This window comes from Ranitomeya imitator, chromosome 2, assembly GCF_032444005.1.
Source record: "Ranitomeya imitator isolate aRanImi1 chromosome 2, aRanImi1.pri, whole genome shotgun sequence".
Lineage (NCBI taxonomy): Eukaryota > Metazoa > Chordata > Amphibia > Anura > Dendrobatidae > Ranitomeya > Ranitomeya imitator.
The window spans coordinates 652,389,744-652,412,094 of NC_091283.1; the positions used below are offsets into that span (position 1 = coordinate 652,389,744).

The window sequence follows — 22,351 nt, forward strand, 5'->3', positions numbered from 1 at the left end:
CATCTTGAAACAGCTGCACCGCTAGTTTTCAGAGAGACCTGTATTTCAGCTGATGTTATATGTGGGTTTTTCTTTGCATCCTGAATAATTTTCCTGGCAGTTGTGGACATTTTTGTTGGTCTACCTGACGGTGGTTTTGTTTTTACAGAGCCCCTGATTTTCCATTTGTTAATCACAGTTTGAACGCTGCTGACTGGCATTATCAATTCCTTGGATATTTTTGTATCCCTTCCCCGTTTTATACAGTTCAACTACTTTTTCCCATAGATCCGTTGGACAATTCTTTTGCTTTCTCCATGACTCACAATCCAGAAATATCAGTGGCTGGATGAAAGATGCAAGAGTCTGTATAGATCCCAGAAACTCACTCAGCTTGTATGCACACACTGTTATGGACCTGGTGGTTAGGAGCACCCGGAACGACCTGATGGTTAAACTAACACAGCTCTGGGAAGTGGGAGCTCTGCTGACCGCAACCCCTAATCCTATCACACAACTAGAAATAGCCGTGGAGCGTACCTAACTCTACCTAGACGCCTCTTCACAGCCTAAGAGCTAACTAGCCCTAGAGATAGAAAATAAAGCCTACCTTGCCTCAGAGAAATTCCCCAAAAAAAAAGGCAGCCCCCCACATATATTGACTGTGAGTTAAGATGAAAGTCACAAACACAGAAATGAAACAGGTTTCAGCAAAGGGAGGCCAGACTTACTAAACAGACAGAGGATAGGACAAAAAACTACAAAAAGACCACGCAGAGTGTGCAAAAAGACCTCCGCACCGACTCACGGTGCGGAGGTGCCACTCTGCATCCCAGAGCTTCCAGCTAGCAAGGCAAAATCATGATAGCAAGCTGGACAAGAAAACAATGAACAAATAATTAATTAACTAGCAGGGACTTAGCTTCTGCTGGAGTAGACAGGTCACCAGAAAGATCCAAGAGCGAACTGAACCAGTACAAGAACATTGACAGCTGGCATGGAGTAACGATCTGAGTGGAGTTAAATAGAGCAGCCAGCCAAAGAATAAATTAAGTCACCTGTGGAAGGAACCTCAGAAGCAGCAGCTCCACTCACAGCCACCAGAGGGAGTCCATGGACCGAACTCGCCAAAGTACCATTCATGACCACAGGAGGGAGTTCGATAACAGAATTCACAACAACACACACATTACAAGCAAACAGGTCACAGGTGAGGATGTTACCTTTAGTAGCCATTCAAACCCATTTGTGTCAACTTCTGTGCATGTTCTCAGGCCAAAATCACCAGGGTATGTAAACTTTTGATCAGGGTCATTTGGATGTTTTGGGTTGTCATTATGATTTAAAATGAGAAAACACAGTAGTTTGACAATAAATGGCTTCACCCAACCATTAATCATGAGTGGAGAAAAAGTTTTGGGGTTATCATTTATACAACCCCTGGCAAAAATTATGGAAAAACTGGCCTTGGAGGATGTTCATTCAGTTGTTTCATTTTGTAGGAAAAAAAGCAAATCACAGACATGGCACAAAACTAAAGTCATTTCAAATGGCAAATTTCTGGCTTTAAGAAACACTAAAAGAAATCAAGAACAAAAAATGTGGTAGTCAGTAATGGTTACTTTTTTTTTAAGTAAGCATAGGGGGAAAATTATGGAATCACTCAACTCTGAGGAAAAAAATATGGAATCATGAAAAACAAACAAAAAACACTCCAACACATCACTAGTATTTTGTTGCACCACCTCTGGCTTTTAGTCTGGCTTGCAGTCTCTGAGGCATGGACTTAATGAGTGTCAAACAGTACTCCATCAATATGACTCCAACTTTCTCTGATTGCTGATGCCAGATCAGCTTTGCAGGTTGGAGCCTTGTCATGGACCATTTTCTTCAACTTCCACCAAATATTTTCAATTGGATTGAGATCCGGACTATTTGCAGGCCATGACATTGGCCTTATGTGTCTTTTATCAAGGAATGTTTTCACAGTTTTTGCTCTATGGCAGGATGCATTATCATCTTGAAAAATGATTTCATCATCCCCAAACATCCTTTCAATTCATGGGATAAGAAAAGTGTCAAATATCAACATAAACTTGTGCATCTATTGAAGATGTAATGACAGCCATCTTCCCAGTGCCTTTACCTGACATGCAGCCCCATATCATCAATGACTGTGGAAATTTGCATGTTCTCTTCAGGCAGTCATCTTTATAAATATCATTGGAATGGCACCAAACAAAAGTTCCAGCATCATCACCTTGCCCAATGCAGATTCGCGATTCATCACTGAATATGACTTTCATCCAGTCATCCACAGTCCACGATTGCTTTTCCTTAGCCCATTGTAACCTTGTTTTTTTCTATTTAGGTGTTAATGATGGCTTTCGTTTAGATTTTCTGTATGTAAATCCCATTTCCTTTAGGCAGTTTCTTACAGTTCGGTCACAGACGTTGACTCCAGTTTCCACCCATTCGTTCCTCATTTGTTTTGTTGTGCATTTCCTGTTTTGGAGACATATTGCTTTAAGTTGTCTTTAAGATGTCTTCCTTGGTCAACCAGTATGTTTGCCTTTAATAACCTTCCCATGTTTGTATTTGGTCCAGATTTTAGACACAGCTGACTGTGAACAACCAACATCTTTTGAACAATTGCATGATAATTTGCCCTCTTTTAAGAGTTTGATAATCCTCTCCTTTGTTTCAATTGAGATCTCTTTTGTTGGAGCCATGATTCGTGTCAGCCACTTGGTGCAACAGCTCTCCAAGTTGTGATCACTTGCAGATCACAAGCAGATCTAATTTGTTGCGGGTGTTATTTTTGGGTATGAAAATTTAGAGGGTGATTCCAGCATTTTTTCCTCAAAATCGAGTGATTCCAAAATTTTTCCGCTATGCTTGGTTAAAAAAAGTAACCATTACTGACTACCACATTTTTTGTTCTTGATTTCTTTTAATGTTTCTTAAAGCCAGAAAGTTGCCATTTGAAATGGCTTTAGTTTTGTGCCATGTCTGTGATCTGCTTATTTTTCTACAAAATTAAACAACTGAATGAACATCCTCCACCGCCAAGGATTCCATAATTTTTGCCAGGGGTTTTATTCTCTGAAAAAAGGCAAAGAAACTAAAAATTCTGCCGGGGTATGCAAACTTTTGAGCACAACTGTACATCTACAGTAGATCTGTTGTTCGTTATCCAAGATGTTTGGTACAACCTCTCTGTTGAGCTCCTTCAAAACTTGTGTACAAATGTCCATTGGTAAATTGATGTTGTTTTTGAAGGCTAAGAGTGGTCATACCAACTATTGATTTAACTCCAAAAAGAAAAGCTTCACACGAAGGCCAAAGTTAAAACATTAGATTTTTATTAAATACATGACTATAAAAACAATATAGACATATATAACAAAAAGCGAGAAACCACTGGTAAGACAATAAGTGGGTATGCCGAGATAAACATGTGCAATGATTAATGGGTTTGTGCGTCAAAAACTAAGTTATGCAATCCTCAATACTTAAAGGGAACATGTCACCCCGTTTTTTCAAGATGAGATAAAAATAGCGTTAAATAGGGGCAGAGCTGTGCTTTACATTAGTGTATTTTGTGAGCCTTTATTCCCCACCTATGCTGCCGAAATACCTTTGTAAAGTCGCCGTTTTGGGCTGTCACTCACGCTGGTCTGGTAATATGGGCGTGGTGCCATCGCTGTTTCTCCCCCAGATCTTGCTCATCTTTCCGTTGGTGGCGTAGTGGTTTGCGCATGCCCAACAGGCGAATCCACTGCGCAGCTGAAGGAAAAGAGCGCGATCTGCGCTATTCAGCCGTTTATCGGTGGGCGCGGCCATCTTTGTGAGGCCTCGCGTGCGCAGATGGTACTGCTCGGCTTCCCGGAAAATGGAAGTTCGCATCTCGGCTTCAGGAAAATGGCCGCCGCGATCTCCATCTGCGCACGTGCGGCATCCCGCGGCCATTTTCCTGAAGCCCCGGGAAGCCGAGCAGTACCATCTGCGCACGCGCGGCCTCACAAAGATGGCCGCGCCCACCGATAAACGGCTGAATAGCGCAGATCGCGCTCTTTTCCTTCAGCTGCGCAGTGGATTCGCCTGTTGGGCATGCGCAAACCACTACGCCACCAACGGAAAGATGAGCAAGATCTGGGGGAGAAACAAGTATTGTCACCACGCCCATATGACCAGACCAGGGTGAGTGACAGCCCAAAACGGCGACTTTACAAAGGTATTTCGGCAGCACAGGTGGGAAATAAAGGCTCACAAAATACACTAATGTAAAGCACAGCTCTGCCCATATTTAACGCTATTTTTATCTCATCTTGAAAAAACGGGGTGACAGGTTCCCTTTAAATAAGAGAGCTTTTTTCATGTGCATGCCTCATAAGTAAACCATTAATTGATTGAAGCACAACAAGCCATAAATAACAATGTCTGTAATAACCTAAAGGTGTATGGCAGCATCCATGTCATAATGTAAGTAAAAGAAATATCAAAAACTTTTGAAAAGTGCTGGTGAGCAAGAAAATTGAATAGCAATAGTGCTAAAGGCATAATGCTGTCAAATAACTTATAGGTACAGGATAACTTAACACAAAATCACATAGATAGTCAATACATAGTGAGCATGGCACACAACATTTCCTCAATAAACAATTGAGGGACCCACCACACCCGGCGCACGTTTCGCACTGAAATGCTTTGTCACCTGTTTTTATATTCAATAAAAATCTAATGCTTTAACTTTGGCCCTTGTGCTTTTCTTTTTGGAGTTTATATATTATGTCATGCTTTATGGCCTATTTCTGTGGAATATCTAATTAGGTGGAAATATCGATTTGATTAAAGAGAATGTGTCAGCAGGTTTTTTAGCTACTTAATGCAGGCATAGGAAAACAGCAGAACCGCACCAGAGCAATAGCTTCAAGCACTGTTATAGCTGTGGATCCCCTTAATAACTGAAATATGACAACCTAAATTCAAACAATAGATGGTGCTTCAGCTGAAGAAAAATTCATATGCATCCAAGATCGATGAAAAAGAAAAACAGCGGCACTCACCAGTTTGAAAGCAAATATGCCGTCCTTTATTACACCCTTCACAGTGTGTTCAAGCGACATGTGGACATGCAGGTTCAAAGAGGCATGCAGGGGGAGGAAAAGTGGACACCGGCCAATTCACGACTGAACCCTTCAAAGGGTCCAGGTCAGCAATTACATGAGGTCATTTCCTTTTTATAGGGTAGACCAATAAAAACAATCATTTTAGCAAACAAAAGTTTACAAATACAATAACAGTAAAAAAAGAAAAAACAATGATATATATCATAAAAATCAGTAATTACTATCTAACAGCATCTAGTAATAATTTATTAAATTTATTTTTAGAGGAAGACCGATAAATCAGTCCTAACGTTTAGACTGAGTGGTCCCTGTGCGTTAGTTTTTAATATCCAATGTGCTTCATGTCTTTACAAAATTGTATTATGATTTCCGCCTTGTGGAGGATATTGTACAACTTCTAAACCTGCAAATCTTAACATTTCTGGGTTTGAATCATGTTTTTCCTGTATGTAGCGTATCAGCCTTAATGACCCTATCCCTGATTTTATGGAGCGATAATGCTCACGAAACCTGGTGGATAATTGTCTGATTGTCTTCTCTATATAAAATAAGTGACGGGGACAAAAAATAATTTAGACTACAAGATTAGTTTTACAGGAAATGAAATTGGACACTTTGTGAGTAATTGAACCAATGCGAAGAGGATTCCGGGAATCGTGCAGGCGGCAGCTTATACAGTTCCCACATTTAAAGTTACCCCTTAGTTTATTTGTCTTTAACCAATGTTGATCGGAGGGTAATAGACAATTGTGGATTAATATGTCACCTAGTTTGCGTGTTCTACAATATGAAAACATAGGTTTAACAAAGCTGATTTTTTGTAAGTCTTTATCTCCTCGTAGGAGTTTCCAATTTTTTCGTATGGCCGCATGAACAGTATTTTCAATGAGATTATGCTTGAAATTAAAAATACATTTCATAGGTTTTTTTTTCTCTATTTATATTCTCATTTCGGTATAGTAGATCTTTTTGTGAATTTTTTTTTACTTTGTTCTGTGCTTCGTTTAATTTCATGGATTGATAACCTCTTTCTAAAAATCTATTTTTTAATTCAGCTATTTGTTCTTCAAACACCATTTCATTGTTATTTATCTTTCTTAATTTCAGCATCTGACTGAATGATAAGCCCCTTTTTGTATGTATTGGGTGTGCACTGTTATAATGAAGCATCACATTAGTGATTCCCCCTCTACAAGTTGCGAAGCACATATTTTCTGTATTAGATGTATTCAAATAATCCACAAATTTAAAAAATTCATTTTTTGTACCATCCCACACTATAAAAATATCGTCCACAAACCTCAAAAAAGTTCGCACATGTTTTAAATATGGATTAGATATTCCCAAAATGTATTTTTTCTTCAAAAAATGCCAAAAATAAAGTAACAAAAACACATGCAACAGGTGTACCCATTGCTGTCCCGACTAGTGATGGGCTAACCCCCCGATGTTCGGGAATGGCGGGTTCGCTCTAGTTTTTTGTAAAGTTTGAGTTGGGGGCCGGAGAAGACATAAACTTGCGTCCGAACCCCGAACTTGGACTTTACATATATGGGATGGGGAGGGGGAGCTGTAAAAGAAAAGCAGAAAATTGACAATAAACATTATAATTACAGTCATGGCCAAAAGTATTGACACCCCTGCAATTCTGTCAGATAATACTCATTTTCTTCCAGAAAATGATTGCAAACACAAATTATTTGGTATTATTATCTTCATTTAATTTGTCTTAAATGAAAAAACACAAAAAGAATTGTCCTAAAGCCAAACTGGATATAATTCCACACCAAATATAAAAAAGGGGGTGGACAAAAGTATTGGCACTGTTCGAAAAATCATGTGATGCTTCTCTAATTTGTGTAATTAACAGCACCTGTAACTTACCTGTGGCACCTAACAGGTGTTGGCAATAACTAAATCACACTTGCAGCCAGTTGACATGGATTAAAGTTGACTCAACCTCTGTCCTGTGTCCTTGTGTGTACCACATTGAGCATGGAGAAAAGAAAGAAGACCAAAGAACTGTCTGAGGACTTGAGAAACCAAATTGTGAGGAAGCATGAGCAATCTCAAGGCTACAAGTCCATCTCCAAAGACCTGAATGTTCCTGTGTCTACCGTGCGCAGTGTCATCAAGAAGTTTAAAGCCCATGGCACTGTGGCTAACCTCCCTAGATGTGGACGGAAAAGAAAAATTGATAAGAGATTTCAATGCAAGATTGTGCGGATGTTGGATAAAGAACCTCGACTAACATCCAAACAAGTTCAAGCTGCCCTGCAATCCGAGGGTACAACAGTGTCAACCCGTACTATCCGTCGGCGTCTGAATGAAAAGGGACTGTATGGTAGGAGACCCAGGAAGACCCCACTTCTTACCCCGAGACATAAAAAAGCCAGGCTGGAGTTTGCCAAAACTTACCTGAAAAAGCCTTAAACATTTTGGAAGAATGTTCTCTGGTCAGATGAGACAAAAGTAGAGATGTTTGGGCAAAGGCATCAACATTGAGTTTACAGGAGAAACAAAAAAGAGGCATTCAAAGAAAAGAACACGGTCCCTACAGCCAAATATGGCGGAGGTTCCCTGATGTTTTGGGGTTGCTTTGCTGCCTCTGGCACTGGACTGCTTGACCGTGTGCATGGCATTATGAAGTCTGAAGACTACCAACAAATTTTGCAGCATAATGTAGGGCCCATTGTGAGAAAGCTGGGTCTCCCTCAGAGGTCATGGGTCTTCCAGCAGGACAATGACCCAAAACACACTTCAAAAAGCACTAGAAAATGGTTTGAGAGAAAGCACTGGAGACTTCTAAGGTGGCCAGCAATGAGTCCAGACCTGAATCCCATAGAACACCTGTGGAGAGATCTAAAAATGGCAGTTTGGAGAAGGCACCCTTCAAATATCAGGGACCTGGAGAAGTTTGCCAAAGAAGAATGGTCTAAAATTCCAGCAGAGCATTGTAAGAAACTCATTGATGGTTACCGGAAGCGGTTGGTCACAGTTATTTTGGATAAAGGTTGTGCAACCAAGTATTAGGCTGAGGGTGCCAATACTTTTGTCTGGCCCATTTTGGGAGTTGTGTGTGAAATGATCAATGTTTTGCTTTTTGCTTCATTCTCTTTTGTGTTTTTTCATTTAAGACAAATTAAATGAAGATAATAATACCAAAGAATTTGTGTTTGCAATCAGTTTCAGGAAGAAACTGAGTATTATCTGACAGAATTGCAGGGGTGTCAATACTTTTGGCCATGACTGTATACTAACCTGTTTAGCAACGCGTCCTCCCGTCCCGCTGTCTCCCGGACGCATCTGCTTCCAGGGCCGCTCATTAACTGCCAGCAGTCTTCGGCTTTTTCCGGCAGTGTTTGTGCAGTGACTGCCAGAAAAAGCCGAAGACTGCCGAGTGCAGTGAGTACCGGCAGAAGGTAACAAATGGCCCCGGAAGCAGAGGCGGCCGGGAGACAGCGGGACGGGAGGACGCGTCACTGGACAGGTAAGTATAATTATAATGTTTATTATAAATTTTCTGCTTTTTTTACAGCTCGAACTGGACCCGAACTGTAACACGGGTTTGCCATGTAAACCCGTGTTCGGGACCGTGTGACCAAACACTATGTGTTCAGTACGGTCTCGAACTTTACAGTTGGAGGTCGCCCATCGCTAGTCCCGGCCTGTTGCAAGTACCATTTAGCCAAGAATTTGAATGCATTATGAGACAACAGGAACTCCAAGGCTTATGAAACAAAAGGAATATATTCCTGACTTTTCTCAGTATTAGATAGAATTTAACTTATCACTTCAATACCCGTTTTCTGTGAAATACAGGTATATAAATTTTCTACGTCTATAGAAATAAGGGAAAAGGATGATTGCCAGTTGATATCCTCTATAGCTTTCAAAAAAAAATCACCTGAGTTCTTTAACCCCTTTCTGACCTCGGACGGGATAGTACGTCCGAGGTCAGATCGCCTGCTTTGATGTGGGCTCCGGCGGTGAGCCCACATCAAAGCCGTGACATGTCAGCTGTTTTGAACAGCTGACATGTGTGCGCAATAGCGGCGAGTGGAATCGCGATCCATTCACCACTATTAACTAGTTAAATGTCGCTGTCAAACGCTGACAGAGGCATTTAACTACCGCTTCCGGCAGTGTGGTCGGAAATGCGCTCATCGCCGACCCCCGTCACATGATTGGGGGTCAGCGATGCGTCAGGATAGTAACTATAGAGGTCCTTGAGACCTCTATGGTTACTGATCCCCAGTAGCTGTGAGTCGGCGCTCATAGCAAGCCTGCAATTCAGCTACAGAGCAGCGATCTGATGATCGCTACTATGTAGCAGAGCCGATCAGACTATGCCAGCTTCTGGCCTCCCATGGAGACTATTGAAGCATGGCAAAAGTAACAAAAAAAGTTTAAAAAAAATATTAAATAAATTTAAAAAAAAATATAAAAGTTCAAATCACCCCCCTTTCGCCCCATTCAAAATAAAACAATAAAAATAAAATCAAATATACACATATTTGGTATCACTGCGTTCAGAATCCCCCGATCAATTAAAAAAAAGGATTAACTTAATCACTAATCGGCGTAGCGAGAAAAAAATTTGAAACGTCAAAATTACATTTTTTTGGTCACCGCGACATTGCATTAAAATGCAATAACGAGCGATCAAAAGAATGTATCTGCACAAAAGTGATATCATTAAAAACGTCATCTCGGCACGCAAGAAATAAGCCCTCACTCAACCCCAGATTACAAAAAATGGAGACGCAAAGGGTATCGGAAAATGGCGCAATTTGTTTTTTGTTTTTTTTAGCAAAGTTTGGAATTTTTTTTCACCACTCAGATAAAAAATAACCTAGACATGTTTGGTGTCTATGAACTCGTAATGACCTGGAGAATCATAATGGCAGGTCAGTTTTAGCATTTAGCATTTAGTGAACCTAGCAAAAAAGCCAAACAAAAAACACGCATGGGATTGCATTTTTTTTGCAATTTCACCGCACTTGGAATTTTTTTCCCGTTTTCTAGTACACCACATGGTAAAACCAATGATGTCGTTCAAAAGTACAACTCATCCCACAAAAAATAAGCTCTCACATGACCTCACATGACAGAAAAATAAAAAAGTTATGGCTCTGGGAAGGAGGGGAGCGAAACACTAACATGGAAAAACGGAAAATCACAAGGTCATGAAGGGGTTAAAAAGGATGGCATGGATTTTAACAAAGGTTTTAATAACCAATCAAGGTATTGAGAGAGTGGTTCCATTAGTGATTTAATTCCTGAGATAATTGGGCGGCCTGATGGTTTTTGTTTATATTTGTGAATTTTGGGGATGCTGTACCAATGTGGTTTTTCAGGATATTGGGGCAATAATTTCTCAGCCCTTTTCTTAGAGAGGATACCTTTTTCGACATATTTACTCAGAAATGTTCTTAATTTATTTTTACATTTCTGGATAGGATCTCTTTCCAATGCCATATAGGTAATTTTATCATTTAATTGTGTCAAAGCCTCAGACAAGTAATAGTCTCTTTCCAAAAGAACTAGGTTTCCCCCCCAATGTGAAAATAACATTATCCCATTTCTTCATTTCATTAAGTGCTTTTATTTCAGCTGGGTTTAAATGACTTTTTGGGTTATTTGTAAAAATATCCTTTATAACCATCTCTTCAAATAAATCAATCATATTTCCAGGTAAGGTAGGTGGCATATAATTACTACTTGTGCCACCTGCATGATACCCGGAATCCTCTTTGCATTGGTTCAGTTACCCACAAAGTGTCCGATTTCATTTCCTGTAAAACTAATCTTGTAGTCTATATTATTTTTTGTCCCCGTCACTTATTTTATATAGAGAAGACAATCAGACAATTATCCTCCAGGTTTCGTGAGCATTATCGCTCCATAAAATCAGGGAGAGGGTCATTAGGCTGATACGCCACATACAGGAAAAACAGGATTCAAACCCAGAAATTTTAAGATTTGCAGGTTTAGAAGTTGTACAATATCCTCCACTAGGCAGAAATCATAATACAATTTTGTAAAGACATGAAGCACATTGGATATTAAAAACTAACGCACAGGGACCGCTCGGTCTAAACGATAGGACTGATTTATCGGTCTTCCTCTGAAAATAAATTTGATAATTTATTGCTAGCTGCTATTAGATAGTAATTACTGATTTTGATGATATAAATCGTTTTTTTTTTGTTTTGTTTTTTACTGTTATTGTATTTGTAAGCTTTTGTTTGCTAAAATGATTGTTTTTATTGGTCTACCCTATAAAAAGGAAATGAGCTCATGTAATTGCTGACCTGGACCCGTTGAAGGGTTCAGTTGTGAAGCGGCCATCGTCCACTTTTCCTCCCCCTGCATGCCTCTTTGAACCTGCACGTCCACATGTCGCTTGAACACACGTGAAGGGTGTAATAAAGGACGGCATATTTGCTTTCAAACTGGTGAGTGCCGCTGTTTTTCCTTTCCATCGATCTCTTTTGCTACTTAATCTGAAAGCAGCATAATATTGAGCAAGAGGCCCTGAATACAGGAAAGTGGCACTTATTAGACTGTATGTAATAGTTTCAATACAATCAGTGTTTTATCAACAGATTATCAGTGCCTGACTAGGTCTCACTTGCAGGCTAGTCGGCTAATATGTGTAACCCTGCCAACACTGATTGGCAACGTGCTTACAATGTACACAGGAAGCTGCCAATAAGGGGTGTGAGCGGTGTTATACGCTACATCTGTAACAGTGAAAACATGGATTCTATCCAAACTGTACCAAGCAGTCTCGTGGCTGTTCCACAGCTACAACACATGCGGGGATTGCCTGTTTGCTAGGCAATTCCTGCATGTGTTGCGGCTGTCGAGCAGGTGCTGCGACTGGAACATATATTGGGAGCATACCGAAGTCACTCGGTTAGCACCCGAGCATGCTCAGATAACACCTTATCCATGCACGTTCGCTCATCACTATTGCTGACAAATTAAGTTTGCATAATGTTAATTTATAAAAAATAAATTATTAACACTTCCAGAATTTTTACTTTGTAGCATTTTTTGACACTTTCCTAAACCTTTCACACAGAACTGTAAATAGTTGGCTGGTTTAATTTACCTTCAGTCATCATAAAAAAAAGACACACCATCCATGTTTTACAGGCAAGTAAACACTATTATATTTATCATATCAGCTAATGAATGCTGCAACACAACCAGATATACAGTACTGAAATAAAATTCACCCACTTGTAATCTAGTTAAAGGCGATTTTGTCAAGGTTGCATTGAAGAGGGGAAGCTGGTGCCCTGTGCATTTCCTAGGTTGAATACATATAAACTTGAATGGGTTACTACTATGGATATTTGGATCAAGACATTCATCAAAGAAACTTTGCCGACATATTAGGCAAAGCTATTTGTTTGTTCCCCATGAATTCTTTGATGCCGAACGAGATCTGATTTCTGTGTGAAACATCGCCCACAATAAATACATGTAAATGGTTTCTCTCCTGTGTGGATCCTCTCATGATACACAAGATTTGCCTTTTGCACAAAACATTTTCCACACTCTGCGCACGGAAAGGGTTTCTCACCTGTGTGAATTTTCTCATGATTGATAAGCATGGTCTTATGCGTGAAACATTTCCCACAATCAGAACATGAAAATGGCTTCTCCCCTGTGTGAATTCTCTGATGTATAACGAGATCCGATTTCTGAGTAAAACTTTTGCCACAGTCAGAGCATGAAAAAGGCTTTTCTCCCATATGGATTCGCAAATGGTAAACGAGATCGGACTTCTGTACAAAATACTTCCCACATTCTGAACACAGGAATGGGGTCTCCATAGTATGGATTCTCTGGTGTCTTAAAAGCACAGATTTCCGAGTAAAACTTTTCCCACACTCAGAACATGGAAAGGGTTTTTGTCCCGTGTGATTTATCTCATGCTTAATAAGGTCTGACTTCTGAGTAAAGCACTTGCCACAGTGAGAACACGAGAAGGGTTTTTGTCCAGTGTGAATTTTGTCATGCCGAACAAGATCTGATTTCTGCTTAAACCGCTTTCCACACTCTGAACATGGGAATGGCTTCTCCCCGGTGTGAATTCTTTGATGTGTTATAAGACTTGAATTATGAGCAAAAGATTTATCACATTCAGGACAGGGAAATGCTTTACGAACTCTGTAAGAGTCATCCTGTTCTGCAAAGTCTGAATTATTGGCAAAAGTTTCCTCAATATTAGAGGGCTCAGATGACTGATCCACCAGTTTATTGTCTAGGTTGACTTGGACAACGTTATAATCTTCCATTTTACATTTTTCAGGAAAATTGATGCTTTCCTCCAAGGTGTTCCCTGCATCTCGTCCAGCTAGTGAAAATAAAACAAATGCTTGTAAATGCAAAGATACACACACCCAAGAAGTCAAAATGTTGCATATGATACAGTTACATTGAAAGTTTCAAGTGTATGAAAACCCTTAAGCAGTTCATAGCAAAGATCTAAACAAAATGTTACATTTGGAATACTATTCCTAACATCTTTCACCAATTTTACATTACAGCAAATCTTGAAAAGGGTCTTCAGGACTAGAGATGGGAAAAAATCGATTCACAGGACTCATTGGCCGTTTATCCATGACCTCTGGGTGGGAACCCTGCAAATCACCTTACCTCCGGCATTCCCAGCTCTTCTTTTGATATTGGTGTGACATTGTGTGTTGATCATACCATAAATATGGTGTCACGCTGACATGGCAAATGGACTGGTGTCCTGCGAATTGATTCTCCCATCTCTATTCAGGATCCAATATGGCAGCTTTATTTAAAAAATGGAACACACCTGTTCATGCCTGTTATTGCAGCTTAGCCCCAATCACAATAGGGCACTCACTAATTCACATTATCCCCATTCACATCCATGCGTAGGTGTAAATGCTCATGAACCTCAAAGGAAAACAATTGAGGAAAGTAGATGTTCACAAGGTTCTGCTAGAATCTGTTGTTGGAAAAAAAAAAAGAGGCCAAATCTTTCTAATCTCTTTTTGAATGTCAAGTTTATGATCCAGATGATCACAGTGTGAACTCCATTAGATGGAAATATTGAGCACAAGAGCTGTGATGTCCCCTTTCTGAGGGGACCTTACCAATGAAGCTGTATAAGTGATGGGTCAAAAACCATTAGCTTATCAGAAAATTACCCCATTAATACTTAACATTTAATGGTTTTATTTAAATAGGTTAGAATTCGAATACTGAGAATAAATAATAATAAATAGAAATAACAAAACACACCTATGGTATAAAAGTGTGGAGGAAGACTCTCTTGCCCTCTGATGTCCTAAATCTGTAAACCTTCCTTGCTGCGGAGGTTGGCACCTCAGCTCACTGACAGCTGCTCCTAATGTTCCCTAATACACCCTACTGCTGGATTATTTAAGCACCAGTAATACACACCATTCTAAATGAATGGACTAAATTTAACCAGTGTGTAAGAGAGTACATAAAACAACCACAATTGCTCCAGATAACCGAAAATAAATTTAATAAAAAAATCTAATGGACTAGACTACACCAATGACAGCTATATAATATTCAGTGTATAGCCCAAATACAACACTTGAACAAGGCTGCAGATATTCAATTATCCCAGTCGAGTAGGTGTCAACTTGTCCTATAAAACCACAACAACAATTTAATAGACAATGGACTGCCCAAATTATGATGAAGTATGATGTCAGGTGATTATCCCTCAAAATGTCCCTAAATAGGATCCCTGCCTTGCCGCGGAGGTTGGCACCCTAGTCTTGATCGCAAATTGGCGCCCCCACTCATCGATGGCTGACGCTGTAAATGATCCTAATAAGATGCTATACTAGGGCTGTCCACAGTGTACAATATTAGATGTAATTCAAGGCAGAAGTATACCGTAGACCAAATCCAGACCCTTATATGGCCAATAATAGATATTACATATAAGACCAAATAACTAAGATATCACAGATCACACGTCTCAATAGAGATCAGAAACCGATGAGATAACAAAGATGAATCATGCATGGCTATTCATAGGTCCTTTAAATAACCGTTGGTAATTCATTGCATAGTTACATGAGATAAACATTAGGTGCAGTATTAGTACTGTCTCATAATTAACGAGCACAAAACAAACTGAAGGAAAAAACGACAACCACAATTGAAAGTATGACATTTTTTCAAAGCGGCAACAGTTTGTGTTACTCACCTGCAGCGCCCATGATAAACTTAGCTCTGGCACGTTTCCCCTCCGTCTTAAGGTTCCTCAATGAATGACTTTATCAATGAAGCCCCTCAGCTTTAAATATGTATTGACATGAGGAAGAAATTCACTAAGAATCACCCTCTAGAAATCCCACTGCCATGTGTGCCACCCTGAAGTACTACATAAAAGGAGAGGATCTTGGAGATGGGAATATCCTTTAAGTAAAAGAAAAACATTTGGAAATCTATGATTTTTTTTTACATTTGCCACTATTTTCACCCATTGTAATATACTAATTTTTACATTAATGGAGCTGTGTGTGGGACTAGGTTTTCACCTGGCAAACTAACATTTTCAATGACAATGGGGTTGGCAAAATGTTTTTAATCACTTATTGTAATTTTTGCCATTTGAGTCAAAAACTACAATTTCTGGCATTTCAGTTTGCTTTCTCCATGTGGCGTTTACCGATCGGGTTAGTGATGTAGTGATGCAAAATGTTTATCATTTTTATTTCTTTTTTTAATGCAGGAAAATGATGGGGATTCTTATTTTTTATGGGTTTTTTTTTCACTTTTTAGTTCTCATTGAGAACTACAGTCATGGCCAAAAGTATTGATACCCCTGCAATTCTGTCAGATAATACTCCTGTTTCTTCCTGAAAATGATTGCAATCACAAATTATTTGGTATTATTATCTTCATTTAATTTGTCTTAAATGAAAAAACACAAAAAGAATTGTCCTAAAGCCAAATTGGATATAGTTCCACACAAAACATAAAAAAGGGGGTGGACAAAAGTATTGGCACTGTTCGAAAAATCATGTGATGCTTCTCTAATTTCTGTGATTAACAGCACCTGTAACTTACCTGTGGCACCTAACAGGTGTTGGCAATAACTAAATCACACTTGCAGCCAGTTGACATGGATTAAAGTTGACTCAACCTCTGTCCTGTGTCCTTGTGTGTACCACATTGAGCATGGAGAAAAGAAAGAAGACCAAAGAACTGTCTGAGGACTTGAGAAACCAAATTGTGAGGAAGCATGAGCAATCTCAAGGCTACAAGTCCATCTCCAAAGACCTGAATGTTCCTGTGTCTACCGTGCGCAGTATCATCAAGAAGTTTAAAGCCCATGGCACTGTGGCTAACCTCCCTAGATGTGGACGGAAAAGAAAAATTGACAAGAGATTTCAACGCAAGATTGTGCGGATGTTGGATAAAGAACCTCGACTAACATCCAAACAAGTTCAAGCTGCCCTGCAGTCCGAGGGTACAACAGTGTCAACCCGTACTATCCATCGGCATCTGAATGAAAAGGGACTGTATGGTAGGAGACCCAGGAAGACCCCACTTCTTACCCCGAGACATAAAAAAGCCAGGCTGGAGTTTGCCAAAACTTACCTGAAAAAGCCTAAAACGTTTTGGAAGAATGTTCTCTGGTCAGATGAGACAAAAGTAGATCTTTTTGGGCAAAGGCATCAACATTGAGTTTACAGGAGAAAAAAAAAGAGGCATTCAAAGAAAAGAACACGGTCCCTACAGTCAAACATGGCGGAGGTTCCCTGATGTTTTGGGGTTGCTTTGCTGCCTCTGGCACTGGACTGCTTGACCGTGTGCATGGCATTATAAAGTCTGAAGACTACCAACAAATTTTGCAGCATAATGTAGGGCCCATTGTGAGAAAGCTGGGTCTCCCTCAGAGGTCATGGGTCTTCCAGCAGGACAATGACCCAAAACACACTTCAAAAAGCACTAGAAAATGGTTTGAGAGAAAGCACTGGAGACTTCTAAGGTGGCCAGCAATGAGTCCAGACCTGAATCCCATAGAACACCTGTGGAGAGATCTAGAAATGGCAGTTTGGAGAAGGCACCCTTCAAATATCAGGGACCTGGAGCAGTTTGCCAAAGAAGAATGGTCTAAAATTCCAGCAGAGCATTGTAAGAAACTCATTGATGGTTACCGGAAGTGGTTGGTCGCAGTTATTTTGGCTAAAGGTTGTGCAACCAAGTATTAGGCCGAGGGTGCCAATACTTTTGTCTGGTCCATTTTTGGAGTTTTGTGTGAAATGATCAATGTTTTGCTTTTTGCTTCATTCTCTTTTGTGTTTTTTCATTCAAGACAAATTAAATGAAGATAATAATACCAAATAATTTGTGTTTGCAATCATTTTCAGGAAGAAAATGAGTATTATCTGACAGAATTGCATGGGTGTCAATACTTTTGACCATGACTGTATAATATATATATATATATATATATATATATATATATATATATATATATATATATAATATTATACTATTTACTGCAATACAAGAGCATTGCGGTACATATTAAATATATTGTTTTCCTATGAGGCCCTGCCAGTGTGTCTGGTCTTCACAGGAGCACTATCATGGCATTTGAGGAACAGTGCACCCAAGGATCAGGGACTTTAAATGCTGCTGTCAAAGACTGACTGTGGCAACTGAATTGGCTAACAGAAGTGTAGGAGACTCAGCTTGGATCGCTGCTGCTAGAGGCAAGTCTCCGAGTTGGCATACTACCTGGTACGTCACATGTCATGAATGGGTTAAACAATGGCTCAAGGCACATTTGGGCCACTTACCAAACTGCATGAATAGAAACATGATTAAAAGTGTTAAACCCCACAAAACCGCTGAAATCACTAGGTAAGTGACCAGTAGAAATATACCTGTGCAGGTGATTTAATAGGACCAAGTCCAAAAAAAAGATATTTTAAATCAGTCACACACTATAAAGCTAATTGACAGCTGGGGGTTTCCTAACAGTGAAAACTCCTGGGCTCTCTGCTCCCTAAATCCTACCCAAGAGGATACAGGGTATTACCTGTACCACTGGGATCAAAATTCAGGACAAATCCCTTTGAAGAACTAAGAGCATCTCATTTTAAAATGATGCTAATGGCTCCTCGCTCCTCCACTGGAGGAGACACTTTCTGTAGAAGTCTGTACTGAATATGGAGCATTTTTTGTACAAGTAAAATGTGACTTTCTATATTTGGCCATTACTCACATCTACTAAAATCTATAGGTGTATCTTCGTCATTATAGAACGGATCATCCCTCTCATTTTCTTCCCCTTCTTCATCGGTTTCTTCCATCTTAACAATAACCAGGCCTACATCCTATAAAAAACAAATTTATTCCAAATTATTCAGCAGCAGTAACACATCTAAAGAAATGTATTAATAATAATAATCATCTTTATTTTTATATAGTGCTAACATATTCCGCAGCGCTTTACAGTTTTGCACACATTATCATCACTGTCCCCGTTGGGGCTCACAATCTAAATTCCCTATCAGTATGTCTTTGGAATGTGGGAGGAAACCGGAGAACCCGGAGGAAACCCACGCAAACACGGAGAGAACATACAAACTCTTTGCAGATGTTGTCCTGGGTGGGATTAGAACCCAGGACTCCAGCGCTGCAAGGCTGCAATGCTATCCACTGCGCCACCGTGCTGCCCCGTTATAATACACTTTATTGTAATCCTGATTATGATGAATTTTATATGTATCGAAAAGAAACATGAAGGGGAAACATGATAAAACCACTTAAAATTGTTTACTTAATGCACCATCGCTAGTTAGTAAGATGATGAAGCCACTAAATTCTTCTTTCGGACAAAATACATAAGTAGTTAAGAAGTTATAAAAAAATAAAAATAAAAAAAATCAAGAACATGATCGTACTGAATAGTCACAGAAATAACAATAAACCCCTGAGAAAGCTGGTTTATCAGCGAAACGTGTGGAGACCTACTTCTCTCTTGGTCTGCTAGGATGTGATCTGGGATTTGAGTATAATATTTGATAAATCCAGACATTTCCATCATTATTTGATACTGCAGTTATTTTATTAAATTATGTTCTTAATTTACGTATTGATTTACTGGCTGCAACACTAATTTGGGGCACACCGGGTTTATTGATTTTCTGTGATTATTCAGTATGAACATGTTCTTGATTTTTTATGTATATTGACTTCCTAATTGTAAATCTATGTGTGACCTACAGGAGACTTTAGTAGCTTTAGGATATGCTACTAATTGGAGTTTGTGCACTAACAGCATGGTTTTCTCTATGTATCATTGATCATATAATAAAATTCTATTTTTTTTAAATTAATTTTGGATGTGCCAGGTATAATCCATCTGGTATATGATTATGATGCTTTAGCTACAATGCACTATTAATATCTTATGCACTTTTACTATGTTAGGTATTGAGGCACTGTCACTTTACATAAGCAATTATTGTACCATAGTGCTGTCCCTATCTTAACTACCGTGTGGTATGGACACCCTTTTTGCACCCGAATCTCTGCTTTGAATACGTTTGTTGATGATCCATATTTAATACATGTTTTTGCCTTCTTTAAGCTTATTCTGGACTGCACACTCCTTGTTTTCAGTATTTATCCTTGAGTCGTTTGTAAAGGTCCTGCTATGGAGGCATAGGACCTTTCAAATACTTATAACAGTGATCACAATTTCTGTTTTGATGATATTGTATTAAGCTATAGCTCATTGGTATGAAAGTCTTCATCAGGGTATGCGCACGCGCTGCGCATCTGCAGCGGATTGGCCGCTGCAGATTTGCAGCTTTCCATGCGTTTACAGTACCATGTACACCTATGGAAAACCAAATCCGCAGTGCACATACTGCGGAAAAAAACGCACGGAAATGTAGCGTTGTGGATTCCGCAGTGGTTTACACCTGCCCCATAATAGGAATCCGCAGGTAAAACTGCAGGTGAAATCCGCAAAAAAAAAAGTGGTAAATCCGCAGGAAATCCGCAGTGCGGATTACCCAAAATCAGTCAGGAAAAATCTGCAGAGTAATCCGCAGCGTGTGCACATAGCCTTAGTCCTAATAATAGAGGTACTTTATTTACATTTTTTTAATTGAAATGGAGATTATGATCCTTTTATACAGTCGTGGCGGAAAGTGTTGGCACCCTTGAAACTGTTCCAGGAAATAAAGTATTTCTCACAGAAAATTATTGCAATTAGACATACTTTGTTATACACATTTTTATTTCCTCTGTGTGTAATGGAACAACACAAAAAAAGAAACAGAAAAAAAAAATGGTCATGATTTGCCACAATAACCCAACAATGGGTTGGTCAAAATTGTTGGCACCCTCAACTTAACATTTAGTTGCACACTTTTTGGAATACATAACTGCAATCAATCACTTCGTATAACCATCAACATTCTCCGTCCTGTGCTCCGCTCCCCCGTCCTCCTGTCCGCTTCCCCCGTGCTCCAATCACACCCCCCGTGCTCTAATCAAACCCCCCCGCACTCCGATCCACCCCCCCCGCACTGCGATCTCCCCCCCCGCACTCCGATCCACCCCCCCCGCACTGCGATCTCCCCTCCCCCGTGTTCCGATCCACCCCCCCGTGCTCCAATCCACCCCCCCCCCGTGTTCCGATCCACCCCCCGTGCTCCGACGCCCCCCCCCCCCCCGTGCCCTGATCTCCCCCCCTTATACTTACCGATCCTGCCGGGGTCCGTCCGTCTTCTTTCCTGGGCGCCGCCATCTTCCAAAATGGCGGGCGCATGTGCAGTGCGCCCACCGAATCTGCCGGCCGGCAGATTCGTTCCAAAGTGAGTTTTGATCACTGAGATAGGTTATATCTCAGTGATCAAAATAAAAAAAATAGTAAATGACCCCCCCCCCCCTTTGTCACCCCCATAGGTAGGGACAATAAAAAAAAAATAAAGAATTTTTTTTTTTTTGTTCCACTAATGTTGGGGTAAGAACTAGGGTTAGGGTTAGGGGTAGGGTTAGGGGTAAGGGTAGGGTTAGGAATGTGCACACGTATTCTGGTCCTCTGTGGATTTTTCCGCAGCGGATTTGATAAATCCTCAGTGCTAAACCGCTGTGGATTTATCGCAGATTTACCGCGGTTTTTCTGCGCATTTCACTGCGGTTTTACAACTGCGATTTTCTATTGGAGCAGTTGTAAAACCGCTGCGGAATCCGCAGAAAGAAGTGACATGCTGCGGAATGTAAACTGCTGCGTTTCCGTGCAGTTTTTCTGCAGCATGTGTACAGCGATTTTTGTTTCCCATAGGTTTACATTGAACTGTAAACTCATGGGAAACTGCTGCGGATCCGCAGCGTTTTCCGCAGCGTGTGCACATACCTTTAGAATTAGGCTATGTGCACATGGTGCGGATTTGGCTGAGGATCCGCAGCAGTTTTCCATCAGGTTTACAGTACCATGTAAACATATGGAAAACCAAATCTGCTGTGCCCATGGTGCGGAAAATACCACGCGGAAACGCTGCGTTGTATTTTCCCCAGCATGTCAATTCTTTATGCGGATTCCGCAGCGTTTTACACCTGTTCCTCAATAGGAATCCGCAGGTGAAATCCGCACAAAAAACACTGGCAATCCGCGGTAAATCCGCAGGTAAAACGCAGAGCCTTTTACCCGCGGATTTTTCAAAAATGGTGCTGAAAAATCTCATACGAATCCGCAACGTTGGCACATAGCCTTAGGGTTAGGGTTGGAATTAGGGTTGTGGTTAGGGTTAGGGGTGTGTTGGGGTTAGGGTTGTGGTTAGGGGTGTGTTGGGGTTAGGGTTGTGATTAGGGTTACGGCTACTGTTGGGGTTAGGGGTGTGTTGGGGTTAGTGTTGGAGGTAGAATTGAGGGGTTTCCACTGTTTAGGCACATCAGGGGGTCTCCAAACGCAACATGGCGCCACCATTGATTCCAGCCAATCTTGTATTCAAAAGGTCAAATGGTGCTCCCTCACTTCCGAGCCCCGACGTGCGCCCAAACAGTGGTTTACCCCCACATATGGGGTACCAGCATACTCAGGACAAACTGGGCAACAATTATTGGGGTCCAATTTCTCCTGTTACCCTTGAGAAAATAAAAAATTGCTTGCTAAAACATCATTTTTGAGGAAAGAAAAATGATTTTTTATTTTCACGGCTCTG

The 22,351-nt window shown here is 40.3% G+C and overlaps 1 protein-coding gene across 3 annotated transcripts in view; it reads right to left on the bottom strand.

Moving 5' to 3' along the window:
- Positions 1-11,335: 11,335 nt before the first annotated feature.
- LOC138667102 (zinc finger protein OZF-like) overlaps positions 11,336-22,351 on the bottom strand; it is a 42,358-nt gene continuing 31,342 nt past the window's right edge. For 2 of the 3 annotated variants that reach the window (XM_069755413.1, XM_069755412.1), the window contains exons 4-5: positions 18,397-18,508; positions 11,614-13,488 (exon numbers count right to left, since the gene is read on the bottom strand). In XM_069755413.1, coding sequence (XP_069611514.1) covers positions 12,521-13,488; positions 18,397-18,508 — 1,080 coding nt within the window. In that variant the 3' untranslated portion in view covers positions 11,614-12,520. Of the gene's footprint in view, positions 13,489-18,396; positions 18,509-22,351 lie in introns of all 3 variants that reach the window. The other variant, XM_069755414.1, reaches the window with a different exon arrangement.